Source organism: Physella acuta, unplaced genomic scaffold (assembly GCF_028476545.2).
Source record: "Physella acuta isolate Inbredline_101_S28 unplaced genomic scaffold, ASM2847654v3 ptg000072l, whole genome shotgun sequence".
Taxonomy (NCBI): Eukaryota; Metazoa; Mollusca; class Gastropoda; family Physidae; genus Physella; species Physella acuta.
The window spans coordinates 254,656-271,222 of NW_026731592.1; the positions used below are offsets into that span (position 1 = coordinate 254,656).

At 46.4% G+C, this 16,567-nt stretch overlaps 2 protein-coding genes across 6 annotated transcripts in view; one reads left to right on the forward strand and one right to left on the reverse strand.

Moving 5' to 3' along the window:
- LOC131952415 (rho guanine nucleotide exchange factor 7) overlaps positions 1 to 687 on the forward strand; it is a 37,253-nt gene extending 36,566 nt beyond the window's left edge. For all 5 annotated transcript variants that reach the window (XM_059315051.1, XM_059315066.1, XM_059315075.1 and 2 more), the window contains one exon: positions 379 to 687. In XM_059315051.1, coding sequence (XP_059171034.1) covers positions 379 to 495 — 117 coding nt within the window. In that variant the 3' untranslated portion in view covers positions 496 to 687. The remainder of the gene's footprint in view (positions 1 to 378) is intronic.
- A 2,410-nt stretch (positions 688 to 3,097) lies between these two features.
- Positions 3,098 to 7,592, reverse strand: LOC131952406 (uncharacterized). Its single transcript, XM_059315038.1, has 2 exons — positions 7,089 to 7,592; positions 3,098 to 6,780 (listed from the first exon to the last, which is right to left on the reverse strand). The coding sequence occupies exons 1-2, from the start codon at positions 7,468 to 7,470 to the stop codon at positions 3,401 to 3,403; spliced, it is 3,762 nt and encodes a 1,253-aa protein (XP_059171021.1). The 5' UTR covers positions 7,471 to 7,592; the 3' UTR covers positions 3,098 to 3,400.
- Positions 7,593 to 16,567: the final 8,975 nt, after the last annotated feature.

Below are 16,567 nucleotides of genomic sequence, written 5' to 3' on the forward strand. Positions count from 1 at the left end.
ATGTGTGTCTCTCTCCCTCTAATGATGTGTGTCCCTCTCCCTCTAATGATGTGTGTCTCTCTCCCTCTAATGATGTGTGTCTCTCTCCCTCTAATGATGTGTGTCTCTCCCTCTAATGATGTGTGTCTCTCTCCCTCTAATGATGTGTCTCTCTCTCCCTCTAATGATGTGTGTCTCTCTCCCTCTAATGATGTGTGTCCCTCTCCCTCTAATGATGTGTGTCTCTCTCCCTCTAATGATGTGTGTCTCTCTCCCTCTAATGATGTGTGTCTCCCTCTAATGATGTGTGTGTCTCTCTCCCTCTAATGATGTGTGTCTCTCTCCCTCTAATGATGTGTGTCTCTCTCCCTCTAATGATGTGTGTCTCTCCCTCTACAGGAGCAGCGCAGGCTACGGCTAGATTTAGATGAAGAAAAGCGATGTCGGAAAAAACTGGAGAGTCTTATACGACAGCAGAACAACAAATCTATGGATGGGATACAAGATGGAACCTGAGCGGACTGGTGGGGGTAGACAGCCAATCAAATCACACGAGACTGATAGCCAATCTAATCATGCGATCTGTGCAATTGGGTGTACTCTGTTTAAGGATAGGTGTGTGACGACTGGGGCTGGGGTAGATGTGTGGGTGTGTGTGGAGGTATGCTGTAAGTGTGGGTGTGTGTGGAGGTATGCTGCAAGTGTGGGTGTGTGGTGAGGCTCAAAGTGTGGGTGTGTGGTGAGGTAGGCTGTAATTGTGGGTGTTTGTGTGGGGAGGTATGCTGCAAGTGTAGATGTGTGTGAAGGCATATATGGTGAGAGGGTTGAGAGGAATCAAAATGGCCTCTACTTGATACTGCACTGTATTGTTTGCAGTTGTCTGTGTTACATCAAGTATGTTTTCTATCATAGCGTAGGTCATGTGTTGGGGCGGAAAACTCTGTTTGACATATCAAAAATGAAATGGCGAAGTGGTGACAATTGTTGCTTGCAAAATACGTCAAGCCGTAGGCAATGTATGCTCTATGATTGTGATTTTTGTATGACCATATAACATATCTTTTTGTCTTTCTCATTGTCTTAATGTTATTTTTTTCTGTGTACCTTCTTGGTATAAAACTGTGTGGTCAGGAGTGTGCTAGAGATGATGTTAAACTGCTGTTAGGTGGCAACAGAAACTGACTGATGTTGCTGATTGAGTACACCGCTCCATTGCGTTCACTTCACTAAACCTCAACTTTAACTACAAAGTTTTTTACAGCTGATAAAATATTTTGTTGTAAATATAAAAATAAAACTTTGAATGTATTTACCAATATGTGAGATTGCTTTTTTTTTTCAATGGTACTTTGACATTCAATCAAAAAAACTTTTTTTTAGTGGCTCCTATGACCCTTGGCTCCAATAAAACTTATACTGTTGGCTCTTATGACCTGTGGCTCCATTTAAGCTCATTGTTGTTGGCTCATGGGAGCTATGGCTCCAATAAAACTTATAATTGGGGCTAATATAACATGTGGCTCCTATAAAGCTCATTATTGTTGGCCCATATGACTATGGCTCCATTTAAGCTCATTGATGTTAGCTCATATGACCTGTAGCTCCAATAAAGCTCAATACTGGTGGCTCATATGCCCCTAGGCATAATAGTGTTCAGTGGTGAAGTAGATTGGAACTGTCCAGAACAACAAATACATAAATCCCACCATGTCAAATTAGTAACAAAAACAAATTGGCCTACTTTTTATCTCTAAATAAAACAAGGGTAAAATAAAAAGTTTTTAAATGCACATATAGTAAAACTGGCTTTTTTTTTAAAGATATAATTTTTAAAAAAGCAAACAGGTTAGGGATTTTATGAGCAACTAACACGACTTATATTTAAAGAAATTTGTTTGAATGCTTTAATTATAATATAAAGGTTATTGTTATTATGCTTGTTTTTTTTATTACTTTTTTAGTAACAAGGAATTTCAAAGACTAACATTGTTAGTTGTTTAAGTTTTAAAATATCTGGAACCTTCTTTCATTGCTACCTCTTGATCCCATTATCTCCTCCTTTTAATATAAAACAGTTTTGTTTAAATTAGGTTTAATGATCAATCAAAAATCTTATTAATTAGATTGAAAATTACATATTAGTGCAATGTCGTCAGGAATTAATTTAACTGGAAAGTTAAATGCTATTAATATGCGTCAAAATTAGCATCAAGATATAACAACAGACAGAGACAGTCATTGTGACTTATGAAAAGTTATGTAAGAATATTTTCAAAAAATTAACAATAACAAAACGCTTGTTTATAAAAACGAGTGAGAACTACTCACTAAAGTAAATACTAGCTATGGGTAAAAAAAATAAGGAAGGAACGCTCAGAGAAACCATCTGTATAAAGGCAATGTGTTGTACACAGTAGAGTTCTGGGGGACAAAGGCAATGATTACCACGCTAGATCTGGTGTTGACAACTGTAGAGAAGGTGGTGTACGGGGGTGAATGTTGTTTATACTTTTGTCCAGTTCATCTCTGTTCAGTCGTCGTGTTGTGAGCTGTGACAGTCCGGTTTGTACCTGTTTTGTTAGGGTATAGGAGGTGTGTGATTGGTTCAGTTTCGCCCAGTTCTCCCACTAGTTTAGGTTTCTGTAGATGGCCACTGTATCTTATACTAGTATATGTATTTAGTGTTTAGAATAGTCTATAGTTGTGAGCAATCTAAATTGTTAACGAGCCGTTGTTTCATTTAGTCTTGTGTTTTGTACCCCGTTTGTGGTAATCTGTGTAAAGGCGTGTCAGTGTGTTCACAACAACTACTAGACTAGTTAAATGTGTTACTTCAATAGGGGACCGTATTCAGATGCTTTAGGTCAAAGGTCGATGTAGCCTACAGTTGTGGTTCCTCTGTCTCGTGTGGTCAGAGTAGGTCAAACGAGGTGTGTCTAGTAGGCCAGTGTGGACTAAAGGTCAGTAAGGTCAATGACTCAATCTCTATGAAGGATGGTAAGGTCAAGGGCAGAATGTCATGAATATCATTAATATAAAAAATAACAGCTAGCGTTTACGTACAATGTTTCAGGTAAATAATAAAAATGAAATTAATTGAAAGCTATCCATGCTGATGTTTACATACTATTTAATGATTATATACGACTGACAAAAATTAAAATGGTGTTATTATTAATTCATTGAGTGAAGAAAAATTTCCTTCAAGGGCACGAGCTGTTAATTTATGTTGTTCGGGTAGTCTTTCTGTATGGCTAGTTTCTCAACGGGTCAAGTTTCTGTCCAATCATTGCAGAGCTGCGATTGTGTTTTGTGTTGGATGGGATTTGTCATCCATCATGTTTTGTGTTGGATGGGATTTGTCATCCATCACGTTTTGCTGGGCGAACATCTCGCATGGCCGTTTAACTTCCGGCTCAACTCATTTTTTTTTCGGCGATTTCTCTTTTTTACGAAACGGTAAAATTTTCCTGACTTTGCCTATCCAGCCTCTCTTCTGGTCGTCTGCAGGCTCGGTGGCCGGAAGTGGGGCGTGGTGGGCAGGTGGCGCCACGTCCTTAGCCTCTGGGAGAGTGCCGTCCACCTCGACCGGCCTGACGCCGGCGTCGTCTGCTGTGGCGGCCAACTGCTCCTTGAAATGTCTTTTGACAGGAATTGTGAAGTTGCTCAGCGGCCCGGAGATCACCACCGTTCGTGTCGCCACGCCATCTTTTTTCTTTTTACTTTTTTTCTGCGACTGATCGGTCTTGAGTGGCCGCCATAGCGGGACTGTGTAGATGTCCACGGGAATCTCCAGCGCGTTGGCGACATTGGCTTTAGTCGTTTTTGATGCCCCTTCCTCGGGTCTGTTCACAGCAGTGCTAGCTATCGCTTCTTTAGTGGAGGCTTCCGTAACACGTCTCTTGTCATAGCTAGGTTTACATCCGCCTATTTCTAACAGCGGAGTGAGATTATCCGACTGGAGGGAAGATCCGATAAAGCTGGAGTCCACGTGAACAGGATTTTGTGGTGTAAGCTCATCACGCCCATAGTAGGACGCTGTGTGGTTCTGGTTGACTTGATAACGACAGGCCTGCGTTGTTGAAACTTGGGCTGGTGGATTGCCCGTTGCTCTCCCTTGGGTGGACGAAGAACTTGGACCAATCTCGCGGAGCTGATGCTGACCTGGTTGTGGTGGACTCGGGGAGTTGTGGTCGAGACGTCTGGAAGAGAACAATGACGGCGGACGTGCGTCTTGTCGAATGAACGCGGAGCTGTTGTTACAGAGGCTGGTCCGTCTGCTAGACAGAGTGTTTGTTGTTGCCGTGTCTGAATCATCCAGCGAAGAATCATCGGAGGAGTTCCTCCTAAAATGATCTAATTTACGTTTAGTTCGTTGTTCTAAACTTTTGATCGCGTCTTCAACGAATTTGGTTTGACATTGGTAATTTAGGTCGAGATCAGTCGTCGAAGATGGCGAAGACGTCTGGTCAAGCTCCAACCGCAGGCGTGAATACACCGTGGATAATCCATTCTGTTGCTTAAGCTCCTCAGCCAAAAGAAAATCTTCGAGCTTATTAACTTTTCTGTATTGTTTATCCGTCTTCGGCCGCACGGCATTTTCTTCGCCTAACCGGGTATGCAAACTTTGTTTCTGAATTCTGATCGATTTGTTGGTAGACTTTCCCCTCTGAAAATTTGGGAAGTCCAAACATGTTTTACTTTTCAATGTTAATTGTAGACTTGTATCATCAAACGAGACGGGGGCGTTAAAAGATTTATCCAAGTGGTTGTTCCCTAATTCCGGCAAACTGTGACATCGTCTGCACGAAGTTTGGCCTGGACATTTGGCGGAAGGACTGTAGTATTTTCTTTTTAAATTTAACTTGCATTGCTCTGTTCGATCTACGACGTTTGATTTCATTCGCAAGCAGCGTTCATTGATTTTCTTACTGAAGAAGCTGGCTTGAATGTTGACTTTGTGATGACTGGCGAGCGACGAGGACAAGGATGGGACGGCCCAGATGGAGTGGAACGGCTCGGAAGACACACAGATAGTCTGGTTGCTGATATCCGAGTCGAGTCTGTGGCTCCTAGACGCGTCTCTCTTGGAAACGTCGCTGTTGGGCTCGTCGTTCTCACGATCTAGGGAGCCTGAAAACGTGTCTTGAATGAAGTACGTGCCATCTTCCGTGTGGTCTTGTTTGTTTTGGCGCGCGGGTTGAGTTGAGAGTTGGTGAGAGTTTCCCCACTGGGTAGCAGCAGCTGATGTGGGCATACGATCACACACCTGAGTGGGTCTAAGCTCACCCGTGGCCGTGGGTAATGTTGAGCTTAGCGCGCACGTTGGGGCGGTAGGTTTTGAGCTAAGGTCGCCTGTTGTAGCAGCTCGTTTTAAGCTAAGCTCTTCTTTTTCAACAGCTTGTTTTAAGTTAAGCTCACGTATTTGAGCATGTTTTGAGTTAACCTCTTCTTTTTCAGCAGCTTGTTTTGAATTAAGTTCATCTGTTTTAGCAGATAGTTTTGAGCCAAGGTCTTCTTTTCCAACTGCTAGTTTTGAGTTAAGCTTACGTGTTTTAGCAGTTAGTTGTGAGCCAAGCCTGTCTGTCTCATCAGCTAGTTTTGAGTTAAGCTCTTCTTTATCAACAGCTCGCTTTGAGCTAAGCTCACGTGCTTTAGAAGTTAGTTTTGAGCCAATCTTGTCATGCACATCAACTAATTTTGAGTTAAGCTCTTCTTTTTCAACAGCTAGTTTTGAGTTAAGCTCACGTATTTTAGCAAGTTTTGAGTTAAACTCTTCTTTTTCAACAGCTGGTTTTGAGTTAAGCTCGTCTTTTTTAGCAGATAGTTTAAAGCTAAACTCTTCTTTTTCATCAGCGTAAAGCTCGTCTGTTTTAGATAATTGTATTGAGCTAAGCTCGTCTGTTTTAGATAATTGTATTGAGCTAAGCTCGTCTGTTTTAGATAATTGTATTGAGCTAAGCTCGCCTGTTTGAGCGGGTAGTTTTGAGCTAAGCTCACCTGTTTGAGCAGGTAGTTTTGAGCTAAGCTCGCCTGTTTGAGCAGGTAGTTTTGAGCTAAGCTCGTCTGTTTGAGCAGGTAGTTTTGAGCTAAGCTCGCCTGTTTGAGCAGGTAGTTTTGAGCTAAGCTCGTCTGTTTGAGCAGGTAGTTTTGAGCTAAGCTCGTCTGTTTTAGATAATTGTATTGAGCTAAGCTCGTCTGTTCGAGCAGGTAGTTTTGAGCTAAGCTCGTCTGTTTTAGATAATTGTATTGAGCTAAGCTCGCCTGTTTGAGCAGGTAGTTTTGAGCTAAGCTCGCCTGTTTGAGCAGGTAGTTTTGAGCTAAGCTCGTCTGTTTGAACAGGTAGTTTTGAGCTAAGCTCGCCTGTTTGAGCAGGTAGTTTTGAGCTAAGCTCGTCTGTTTGAGCAGGTAGTTTTGAGCTAGACTCACTATTAGTCCCAACAGATCTCAATGTTCTAAATTCACGTGTGAGGATTTCTGGCCCCGCGACTTGTCGGGACCGTGAGGACGTTTCTCTGCCAGTGTTCGCGGGACTGTCATTTGGTTGTGGGGATGTTTTGAGCTCACTCTTGCTCCGGTGTGCGACTTTCTTGAATTCATCCATGGTTTGGTGTGTGGCTGTATTTGAAATCTTGACTTCTGGCTCTATATTTGAAATGTCAACCGAACTTGTCACGTCTGATCTATGACCGAGTGACGTCCCTCCCTGATGGACGTATATCCCCTTGTCCTGGGCTGAGCACTCGTCTTCGTTTGTCTGAGCAAGTAGCTGAGCTTGGCCGAGCACACAACGCGGTGATGCTGTTGCAAAAAAGAAATGTGTCTGTTTTAAAAGCCCAAGGTTAATACATCTATTCATTAGTAGCAACATTTTTAGTTGTCGTGGCTACAAGACAGAGGCGTACGCAGGGGGGGGGGGGGGCGATGAGGGGTGGGACCAGAGGGAGAGACCGCTCCCTTATGATAATTTTTAGGATTTGTAGTCTATATAACACACACACACACACATAATATATACTCACATTTCATACATACAAATGCCCCCCCCCCCCGCATTAAAACCTACGAACGCCTCAAACGTAATTTATTGTAATCTAATTCAGACTTACACAATTGCCGATAACTCTTTTCCTGATTTACCCATCGAGGGTTGTAGTCGTTTGTGAGACGCTTCAAGTGGTCTTGTTCCTCAGACTTCCTACTGACGGCAATTTCCGGTTCATTTGAACCGAGGTTTTTCTCACTAGGCAATGTTGGCTGCTCTGAGATGCCTTTGTCGTGATCTGATTGCTTCTTGGCGATGAAAGTGGTCTTTGATGGTGGAAAACGTTTGTCGTTTAAAATTCTAGAGCTCTCGACTTTTGGTGGAATGCTAAACTTTAGCTCTTGCGATTTTACAAAACCAACCTCAGCCCTAGTCGGTTGCTTTGTTTGAACTGGACTCAGGGTGGGGGTTGTTTCCTTGGGTGCTTGGGTAATAGCGTTCTCCATTCGCGAGGCCAAGGCTGGTGGAGGTTCGCTGAGTACGTGAACGTTGGGATTTGGTGGAGGTTCGCTGAGTACGTGGTCGTTGGGATTTGGTGGAGGTTCGCTGAGTACATGAACGTTGGGATTTGGTGGAGTTTCGCTGAGTACATGAACGTTGGGATTTGGTGGAGGTTCGCTGAGTACATGAACGTTGGGATTTGGTGGAGGTTCGCTGAGTACATGAACGTTGGGATTTGGTGGAGTTTCGCTGAGTACATGAACGTTGGGATTTGGTGGAGGTTCGCTGAGTACATGAACGTTGGGATTTGGTGGAGGTTCGCTGAGAACATGGTCGTTGGAGGCTAGTGGACATTTGCCTAGTACATGTTCGTTGGAGGCTAGTGGACATTTGCCTAGCACATGTTCGTTGGGATTTGGCGGAGGTTCGTCGAGCACATGGTCGTTGACGTTTGTATTTGAAGCAAGCGCCGAATCTTGGCGGCATTCTAAATTGTCACTGTCCGTGCAGTCTCTGAAAGACTTAGTATCTTTGCTTGGACACGACTGAGACTGTGTCACTTTCCTAGGAAACGTTTGGTGCATCTCGTGTAGGATGTTGACAAGCCGTTCTATCCAGGCGTCCGCCGTGGCGTGCATCTTCGCCGTCTCCTCGCACGTTGTCTTGCCAACTGGGCTGCCCTCCAGCGGCCTCAGATTGGGCGGCAAAACAAAAGCATCACTGCCCGATTGACTGCTACCATCAACGCCATTGTCTAATTTTCTTTGAAATAACTGAAACGCTTCGCTGTCTTTTTTAAGCTTAGGCGGACTCCAGCCTGAGAGGCCAACTGTGGATGCCGCGTCCCAGACAGGAAACCTCAGCCTGCTCCCCTTGACGGCGCCGACAGCTACTGGACTGGGTGCTGAATTTCCCTCCGGCTTCGGCGCTCTGGCTGCGTCATCTTCAGGGCTGCAGGCGGCGTTCTCAAAGAGCTGCACCATCCGCGCGGTATTTCTTCCCCTTACAAATCCCGTTTTCCTCAACTGGATTCGATCCTGCAACGCCTCATCTTGAAGAGAAGTTTTTTTCGCAGAATCATTGCATGGTACATTCATATCTACGGCATCAGTGTAGTTAGTAGCCGGGGCTACGTCTATCTTCTCTTCCACATCTTTTGGCGTGTCATTAGAACTCATTTGTTTTTTTCTCTGTGAGTGGCAGCATTGGCAGCTCTCTATATTTTCCTTCAGTGAGTTCAGATCTCGTGTCAAATGAGCCGCAAACTCGCTCTCATCGAGGTTGAGTCTCGGGGATAACATGGACAGGTACTTGAGCCTGCAGTTGGTGCAGCTGTCACAGTTCTTCTCCAGGCGCGTCAGACTTTTCCACAGTATCTTTGTTTCAGCGGACAGGACGTTTTTTAACCTGCCGTAATCAACGGACGTGTTGGTCAATGTCCCGGATGATTCACAGCTCTTTGGGTCGAAGCCTGAGGGGGTGTGCACGCGAGCGCTGCTGGCAGAAAACTTCTGGGCCAACGTCTCCGACATGTTGTCGATGGGAGTTGCGCTTTCTCTTTCCGCGTGCAAGTTGACGTCCGGCGTTGCTTTTGATGGGATGATCTCGGGGCTTGCTTCAACGGCGCTGGGCAGCCTGAAAGCAATCATCTCCTTTACCGGACTGCTGGAGATTTTGTATTCTAAATGGTACTTCATCTCCTTGAGCTGGCTTTCTGTCGAGAGGTTGGAGCTTTTCATTTCTTGGCTGTCCCTGGCATCATCTTTGGCAGGAGACGGTTCCAAACTATGGTGAGTTTCGTTCCCCACATTGAACAAGTTATCCGTCTCGAACTTAGTTTTCGTGTAAGAAAGGGATTTAGTCAAACACATGCCGCCTCTAGGATATTCTTCACGCACATTTGTGCCGCCACCAGGATATTCTCTACGCACATTTGATCCATTATTAGGATATTCTTCACGCACCTTTGTGCCACCGCCAGTATAATCACGCACATTTGATCCATTATTACGATATTCCCCACGCATATTTGCGCCACCAAAAGTATTATCTCCACGCACATTTGATCCATTATTAGGATATTCTTCACGCACATTTGTGCCACCACCAGAGCCACCACTGTGGTATTGTTCTCGCACCTTTGTACCGCCACTAGGGAGTTCTCCAGGCACAATTGTGCAACCCATGGGGTACTCTTCACTCACATTTCTGCAACCAATAGATAGTTCTCCACGCACATTTGTGCAACCACTAAGGTATTCTCTGTGCATATTTGTGATACCTCTAGGGTTTTCTTCTCGCACATGTGTGCCACCACTAGGATACTCTTTATTTATAGTTGTGTTACCACTTGGGTATTCCGCACGCACATTTGTGCCACCACCAAGGTATTCACGCACATTTGTGCCACCACCAAGGTATTCACGCACATTTGTGCCACCACCAAGGTATTCACGCATATTTGTGCTTGTATTACTGACAGGACATTTGGTTATATTCACTCCCGTGTCTGCACATGGTTTCATCTTCTCATCGGATTCGCCTTCTTTTAGAGGATTGTAATTTTTCATTGGTCGAACGTCTGGTTGGTCCAATGAATCGTCCAGTGGGATGTTAGCTCTCATCGCAGTGTCGACACGAAGGATGCTTTCACTCTTGTTTGTCATACCTGGTTTGATCTTATCTTGTTCTTGCTCCCGTTTTAGTTTTATTTGTCCCAATTTTCCCGAAAATTTTAACGGATGTGTGGTTTTGATATTTTCGCTACCTTTAGCTAAAGCGTGAACGTTGCTAGCTTGTTCATCGCATTTCTTGTGCGTGTTTCGCTTTTGCTTTCCTTGCCTCTTGGCCATCTCTCGGTTATCTCCGGAACTTAAAACTGTTTTCAGCTGACAAATGTCGCGAACCTTTTGTGTCTTCCCTTGGGAAGGTTCGCTGCTAAGTTTTGATCCCCTGTGTTTTGACTCGATGTTCTTCAGCTTTTTGCTCATTCTTCTAGCCACGGCCTGACCCAAGTTTAAACCTTTCTCATTTGCCCCGGTCAAGTTTTCATTGGAGGTGTTACCTCCAGTGGTCAATCGGCCCGCATCTAGTCTGGCCTCTTGGTTGTTCTCTTCGGCACAAGCTTGATTTACTGTCCCAAGTAAAATGTTTTTGTTACAACTTAGATTGGAACTATCAGATGCGGATTTTCGACTCAGGCATCCGTTGGTACAAGGACGCTCTTTTTTATTTTCTTGCGGGAAATATTCTAGAATCTTCTCGTCGCTGCTCTTTGCCTCTGATTTACCTGATACTTGGCCCATTAAATGAGAACTGCTTTTGTTTGTTGAACTATTACGGTAGATTGGGATGATAGGCTCTTCTGTGTACTGAATATACGTTTGCTTCTCTGAACAAAGCATTTGATAGCTGGTCGTAGAGAGTTCACTAGCAGGTCTGATGGGCGTGTCCGCTCTAAGCCTGCTCTCACTTCGTGCGATAGACGTACCGATGTCGTCCATGGTTTGCGCTGAAGCGAGGTTGGCGTCTGTCGTGTAGAGAGCCAGCTCCACTGGCTTGGGGGAATTGCCAGAGAGTAGCTGGTCCTGTCTCGGCACGTTGCCCAAGTCGCGCTGCGTTTTGTTGAACTCTGAAAAACTCTTCAACGTCTGGCTAGCCAGCTGCGTCGTTAGGTAGTCGTCCGTGTGGGAAAGTCCGGAGGCTTCGATCTGCTGCTCGCCCCTGCTTGGCTTGGTGTTCTCCGTGTAGTACATGCTTTTCTGTGAGGGGATGGAGAACTGAACATACGTGTTTCCTTCGTTCGTCTCGCAGGATTGGAGGCAGCTGGAGGAATGTTTCTGGAAAAAATGGTGAGTGTGGCTCTTCCCAGCACTTGCCATCCCCCGGCGCTCATCTGAGCAGATGACTAAAGACCGATCGGTTAAAGGCCATTTGATTTGTGCCGTGATATTGTTAATGTCGTTGTCGAGATTGTCTTCGCTGATGTCACACATTGGCGTCGGCATATCGAAATCGACTTCCGGGTCGATGAGAATTTTGCTGCTCGTCAACTCTGACTGCTCGCACTTGACGGTGGGACTGCGAGACGGGCCGGTGCTTGGTAGCATCGTCTCCCGGGACTCGAACCGAATCTCGTTCAACCTCTTGTTCAACCTTTCGTCAACAACTCTCTGCAGATAGTACTTGAAGTTGCTGGACTTGATGCACTTGGTCATGAACTCCCCAAGGTGAACACAGGCGGACGAATCATTTTTCACCAAGGAAAGATCGGAGATGAGTTGCTCGGCGCTGCCGTCTGTCTGTGTGCAGCAGGTTGTGAGGGTGGGGAGTGGGTGCAGGTTCAGGTGGTCTTTTGACACGTTGACTCCAGCGTCCTTCATGGCGTGTGACGTGTGGGGCTTCGGGTTGTTCTTGTTGCTCCTCCAGGAATGATGCTCTTTACCTTTCCGTCCCGGTGCGTCTGAGGTGTCTGTTGATTCGTACTCCTCAAGAGTGTAATGAGTAGGGGTTGTAGAGGACATCGTTGAGAGGGTCCTCGTCTTCTGCCACCCGTAGTCCTGGACTTCTTGATACTCGCAAGCCGTCACATCATCGCTAGACGCGGAAATCAACTCGTTGCCAAAAACGAAGCTCTGGCTGTTTTCATTGACCACGTCATCCAGGTAGATCTTGGAGGAAGAGCTCTCCTGCATCTCCGTGAAGAAACTCCCGAGCTCCTCGTATGTGTCCAGCTCGTAGTCATCCGTCAAGTACTGGTTGTCCATATTGTGTTTCCCTGACAAGCTCTCAATCTCCTCGTTAAACTCCGTCTGCATCTCTGAGAGCGGCGACGAGTCGAGCAGGAGGTTCAAGTTGAACCGCTCGTCCTGCCCGAGGTGCGTGTAAGTCCTGGTGAAGACATTGGCCCCTTGCTGCAGCCCCTTGTAATGGTGCCGCTTGCTGCCACTTAATTTATTGAGGTCAGGGCTTCCTGTTTTAAAGTCGACTGGGTTTCGATACACGTTTGAATCCATGTCTAATTTCCTGTTTTTTAATTTGTGTGTGATTTTACTTCTCTTCTTCATCGAGCTGTGTCGTTCCTTTCTGGTGCTGGGGCTAAGTTTGATCGAGTCCCCGCCCTGAGCACTTGTCTGCGCGTGTCTGTACGGCGACTTGAGTGTGCTCACGTGTGACGACAAATAGCCCCGGCAGGGTGCGCGAGCCTTGGGCGGGGACTGAGCGTCCTCCTCCCTGGCCAGCCTACACTGGTACAACCACGCCACGCTCTCGTCCACCACGCCGTGCAGCTGGGCATGCGCAGCTTGACCGAGCTCGTGTTGCCTCCCGTCTGTTGATTGGTCCTCGGCCCGCGGATCTCCTGGGTCCTTGGTCAGGAAGATCACCTCATGTATGTCCCCATCATAATCCTGCTCGTATATTCGCGTCTGATACACGCGGCTTTTCATCAAGGACTCAACCTTATCCATTTCGATATCATCCTCCATTTCATCATCAAAATCAGGCTCCTGCTCTGTATTCTCCTGCTCTATGGCCTTGGCTCCTTTTGTTTTAATTCTGGGCATTTCTTCGTTATCTTCTATGGTCGGCGTGAGATCATTGCCTATGAGCTCCAGCATTGTATCGAGATCAACGTCCAGCGCCTCGCTACATCGTGACGTCGCCGGCTTCATATCTGACATTTCCCCGCCTAAAAAAATAAACACCGTCTCGATGTACGGGATCACTGACATGTAGTGGTCTGTGACGTTTCGGCTCATCATAAAGTTCGGGTACACTTCAAAAGTGAAGTCGGCTCCGTTTTTGAGTATCTCTCCAGGATCTCTGAGTACCAGAGTTTCTGTGCTGGTCTGGCCTAGCACTGACCCTAAGCTCTCCGTGTCCGGCTGGTTGTGACAAGAGAAGTCTGAGCACACAACTTGGACCATCTTCTCCTGTGTGCCTGGGTTTCGTTTCTCGTCCTCTGATGTAGCGGCGCTAGTTGACTCGGCCAAGCTGATGAAGATGGGACTCAGCGACAGGTTCGTGGTGTCGCTGTCGTTGTGGGAGCTCACGTCTTTTATATTCTCCCTCGAAATTTCCATTTTAGAGATTCTCGAAGAGGAAATCTGAGTGTTACTCTGAGTCTTGTAGATATTTCTCAGTTTTCGACTCCCCATGAGTATAGTGTGTGCGCTGGCCTCACTCTCCGCGGTGGAGTCGTAAGAGAGAGTCAGCTGACTCCAGCACTTGTGGAGAGAGTATCGTGGAGGTTTCATACCTTTCTTCCGTTTAGCAGAGTTGAGACATTTTCTCCCACGGTAGGGTTTGCTGATGTGAGGATTCTTCTTTCTCCTGCCGCTTGAGGAACTGGTCAGCTGTTGCTTGAACATCTTGCCAGATTTCAGTTTTTGCCTCTTTTTCTTACCAAGCTTTTCTTTTGTTCCAAAGAAAACTTCCAAAAATTTGGAAGTCAGCAGTTTCATCGTATCAAAAAATAAAGGATTTGTGTCTTTGGAAAACGAGCACAGGTATTCCGACAGATCACTTCCGGTGGCGTTTTCCGGACCAGAGGATCTGGTGCATTGCTGAGAGGATCTGGTGAATTGTGGGGTGGACCTGGTCGTGCCCAGGGTGGGGGAGCGCATGTTGCGGTCCCCAGCGGTGCGGGCTAGCCGAGGGAGCAGGGGGGTTTCTGAACAAATACACTGCGAGGAAACGGTCAGAGAACACTCACTGCTGACCGCACTGGCCTTGGGGTCCAGGCTTTTCTCCGTCATATCAGCTTTAACAGTGTCCCCCGACTCGCAGTCCGTGTCAAAGAGAGTATACCTCTTTGTGGCTTTTGCAATCTGACTTTTCCATGGGGAAGATGTGATCCATTGAAAATATTTAGAAAATAACTGATTGTTCTTTTTCCGTTTCTTTACAAACCAATTGCTGCTATCCCTGCACCACCGTCTTTTCTGTTTTACCTTGAGGGCGCCAGCGTTCCTTCTCTTATGGGGCGTCTTGTTCCGTGACTGCTGCAGGCTGTCTAGTGTATTCTTGGAGGTGGACCACAACCCGGGCAACTCTGACGTTGTGATCTCAGGCATGCTGGAAGAGGCAGCCAGGGCGCCTTTTTGGCGGCACGATAAGTTATTGTTCATCATGGAGTGCTCCATTGAACGGCTCTTTGAAAAGTTGTCCAACACATCCGATTCCGTTCTTCTTATCGTTTCATCGTTTCTAGTGGAGGAAGATCTCGACTGCTGATGCCAGCTTGTCCTGACGCTTTCTGTGCAAATCTTGCCTGATCGACTTTTAGGAACCATTTCACTAAACAGCATCAGATACTCTTCCGTCTGCCCGCTACGTGAGGTCTTCTGCAAGTCTGATTTGAACGTGTCCGAGTTCTCGGCCTCGTCTCGCCCCAGGAGAGCCAGGATATCTTCGGCCGTCAGGACATATCTGGCACCATCCTGGTGCTCCGGGCTGTCGCACTTCTTTGACATTTGGGACGCGGCTTTAGCCTCCAGCGGGTTGTAGACTGTGGAATGCGAGCAGATAGGGTTGCCACGCGAGATACTCTCCTGAGACTGATGAGAAAACGTGGACCAAAAGTTGATCGCCATAGTAACAGGGGAGGCGATGTTACCGCAGGCAGGCTGTGCTTCTCTGCCAACATACGGTTGCTGGCCGCGGAAGTTGACAGATAGAGGCGAGATGTTCCGGAAATTGACATTCACCTCTCGAGAATCCGTGGACGGCCTGCTCAACATCGACCTGGCATCATTATACGAATTACACAAATTGTGGCCAATGAAAGGATTAGAGATCAGCGATGCGAAGGGGTTACTTCTGACTCTGTTAAACCAGAAATCGGGTGACGTTGCCAGTGTATCGTTGATGCCAAAGTTTGCTCCCATTACTGGACCGTAGTGAGCTCGCTCAGGGTAATGTTGGTACCCGGACTGCTCCGGGGTGTTAAAAATATTTATGGAGTGCGGGTTCAAGGACGAAGTATTCGGCATATTTTTGAATATGCTTTCGTTAAACATTGATTGAGGATTTTGAGCTTGTCTACTTGAAATAAGTTTTCTTTTTTTCTCCGCTCCTTTTTTAGAGTGGGATTTGGTGCTTGAAAGTTGCCGACGCGAGCTACATGCTTTTTTAGAGTTTCGCGTAAAGTGTGATGTAAAACTTGTATTATTTCTCGACGGAGACTCTTTCTCGATGTTTCCCTGTACTGTAAAACTGCCGCCTAACATCTCCACCATGCTGCGTGCCGGATCAGCCACAAGGCTCACGTCTTCGTTTACCTCAATAAGGCTGAATGGCGAGTGGGGGCCCAGGGCTGGCTCTGTTTGTCTGTTCCGCAATGGAGAGAAAATCCCACGAGAATCGCCGAATGTTTGATCGCCAGTGCTGCTGGAGGTCTGCGCACTGCGAGTCACGCCGAGAGTGGAAGCGTCGTCGATGTATTCGATGCCGTAAGATACGAGTGAACGGAACTCTGTGGTTTTTAAAGACACCGCAAAGTCAGATTGGGACATGGTCCGTGTGCTGTTGATCCAAGAGTATTGAATGCTGTTCTTTGATCCAGGTTTGGTGGGCGGCGACGAGAAGCGGGAATGTGTTTTAATTCTGGCCACAGAGTTCAAAAACATTTCCAGATTTTCATCCGCTTTCTGCTGAATATGAGTGTAATCAACGACTCTTTGTCGGGACAGAACCCTTGTTTGTTGAGTTTTGTTTTCTGCAGCCTTGACCTTTGACACGTCTTGCTTGAACTTGTCCGTGGTTGCCTGCTCACGAATCTGTGATGCCATTTTTTGACTCTCGTCTGCCGTTGTGGGTTTATTTTTCTCGTTCCGTTCTTGCTGGTTCTTTGGTGAAGCATTAGGTGGATCCTTGCAAACATCTGCAATGCGGGCGGACTCCTGCCTCGTTTGGTCGGTACTTTTACCTTGGCTAATATCTGGACTGACTTTGATAATGTTTGGACGTGATGCGTTCTGCTTCTTGCTCTCATTCTGAGACTCGCAGGCCTTCTGTTCATGCTCTACGATGACGACTTTTGAATGGCTTGCAATGATTGGTTGCGCAGACACTTGACTGCTGACTTGGTTAACATTGAGT

Excerpts from the sequence above, each read along its gene's own strand:
- LOC131952406 (XM_059315038.1), bottom strand. The coding sequence starts at position 7,470 with ATGGAGAACGCTATTACCCAAGCACCCAAGGAAACAACCCCCACCCTG. Across the intron at positions 6,781-7,088 it reads AAAGAGTTATCGGCAATTGT|CATCACCGCGTTGTGTGCTC; the intron begins GTAAGTCTGAAT and ends TTTTTGCAACAG.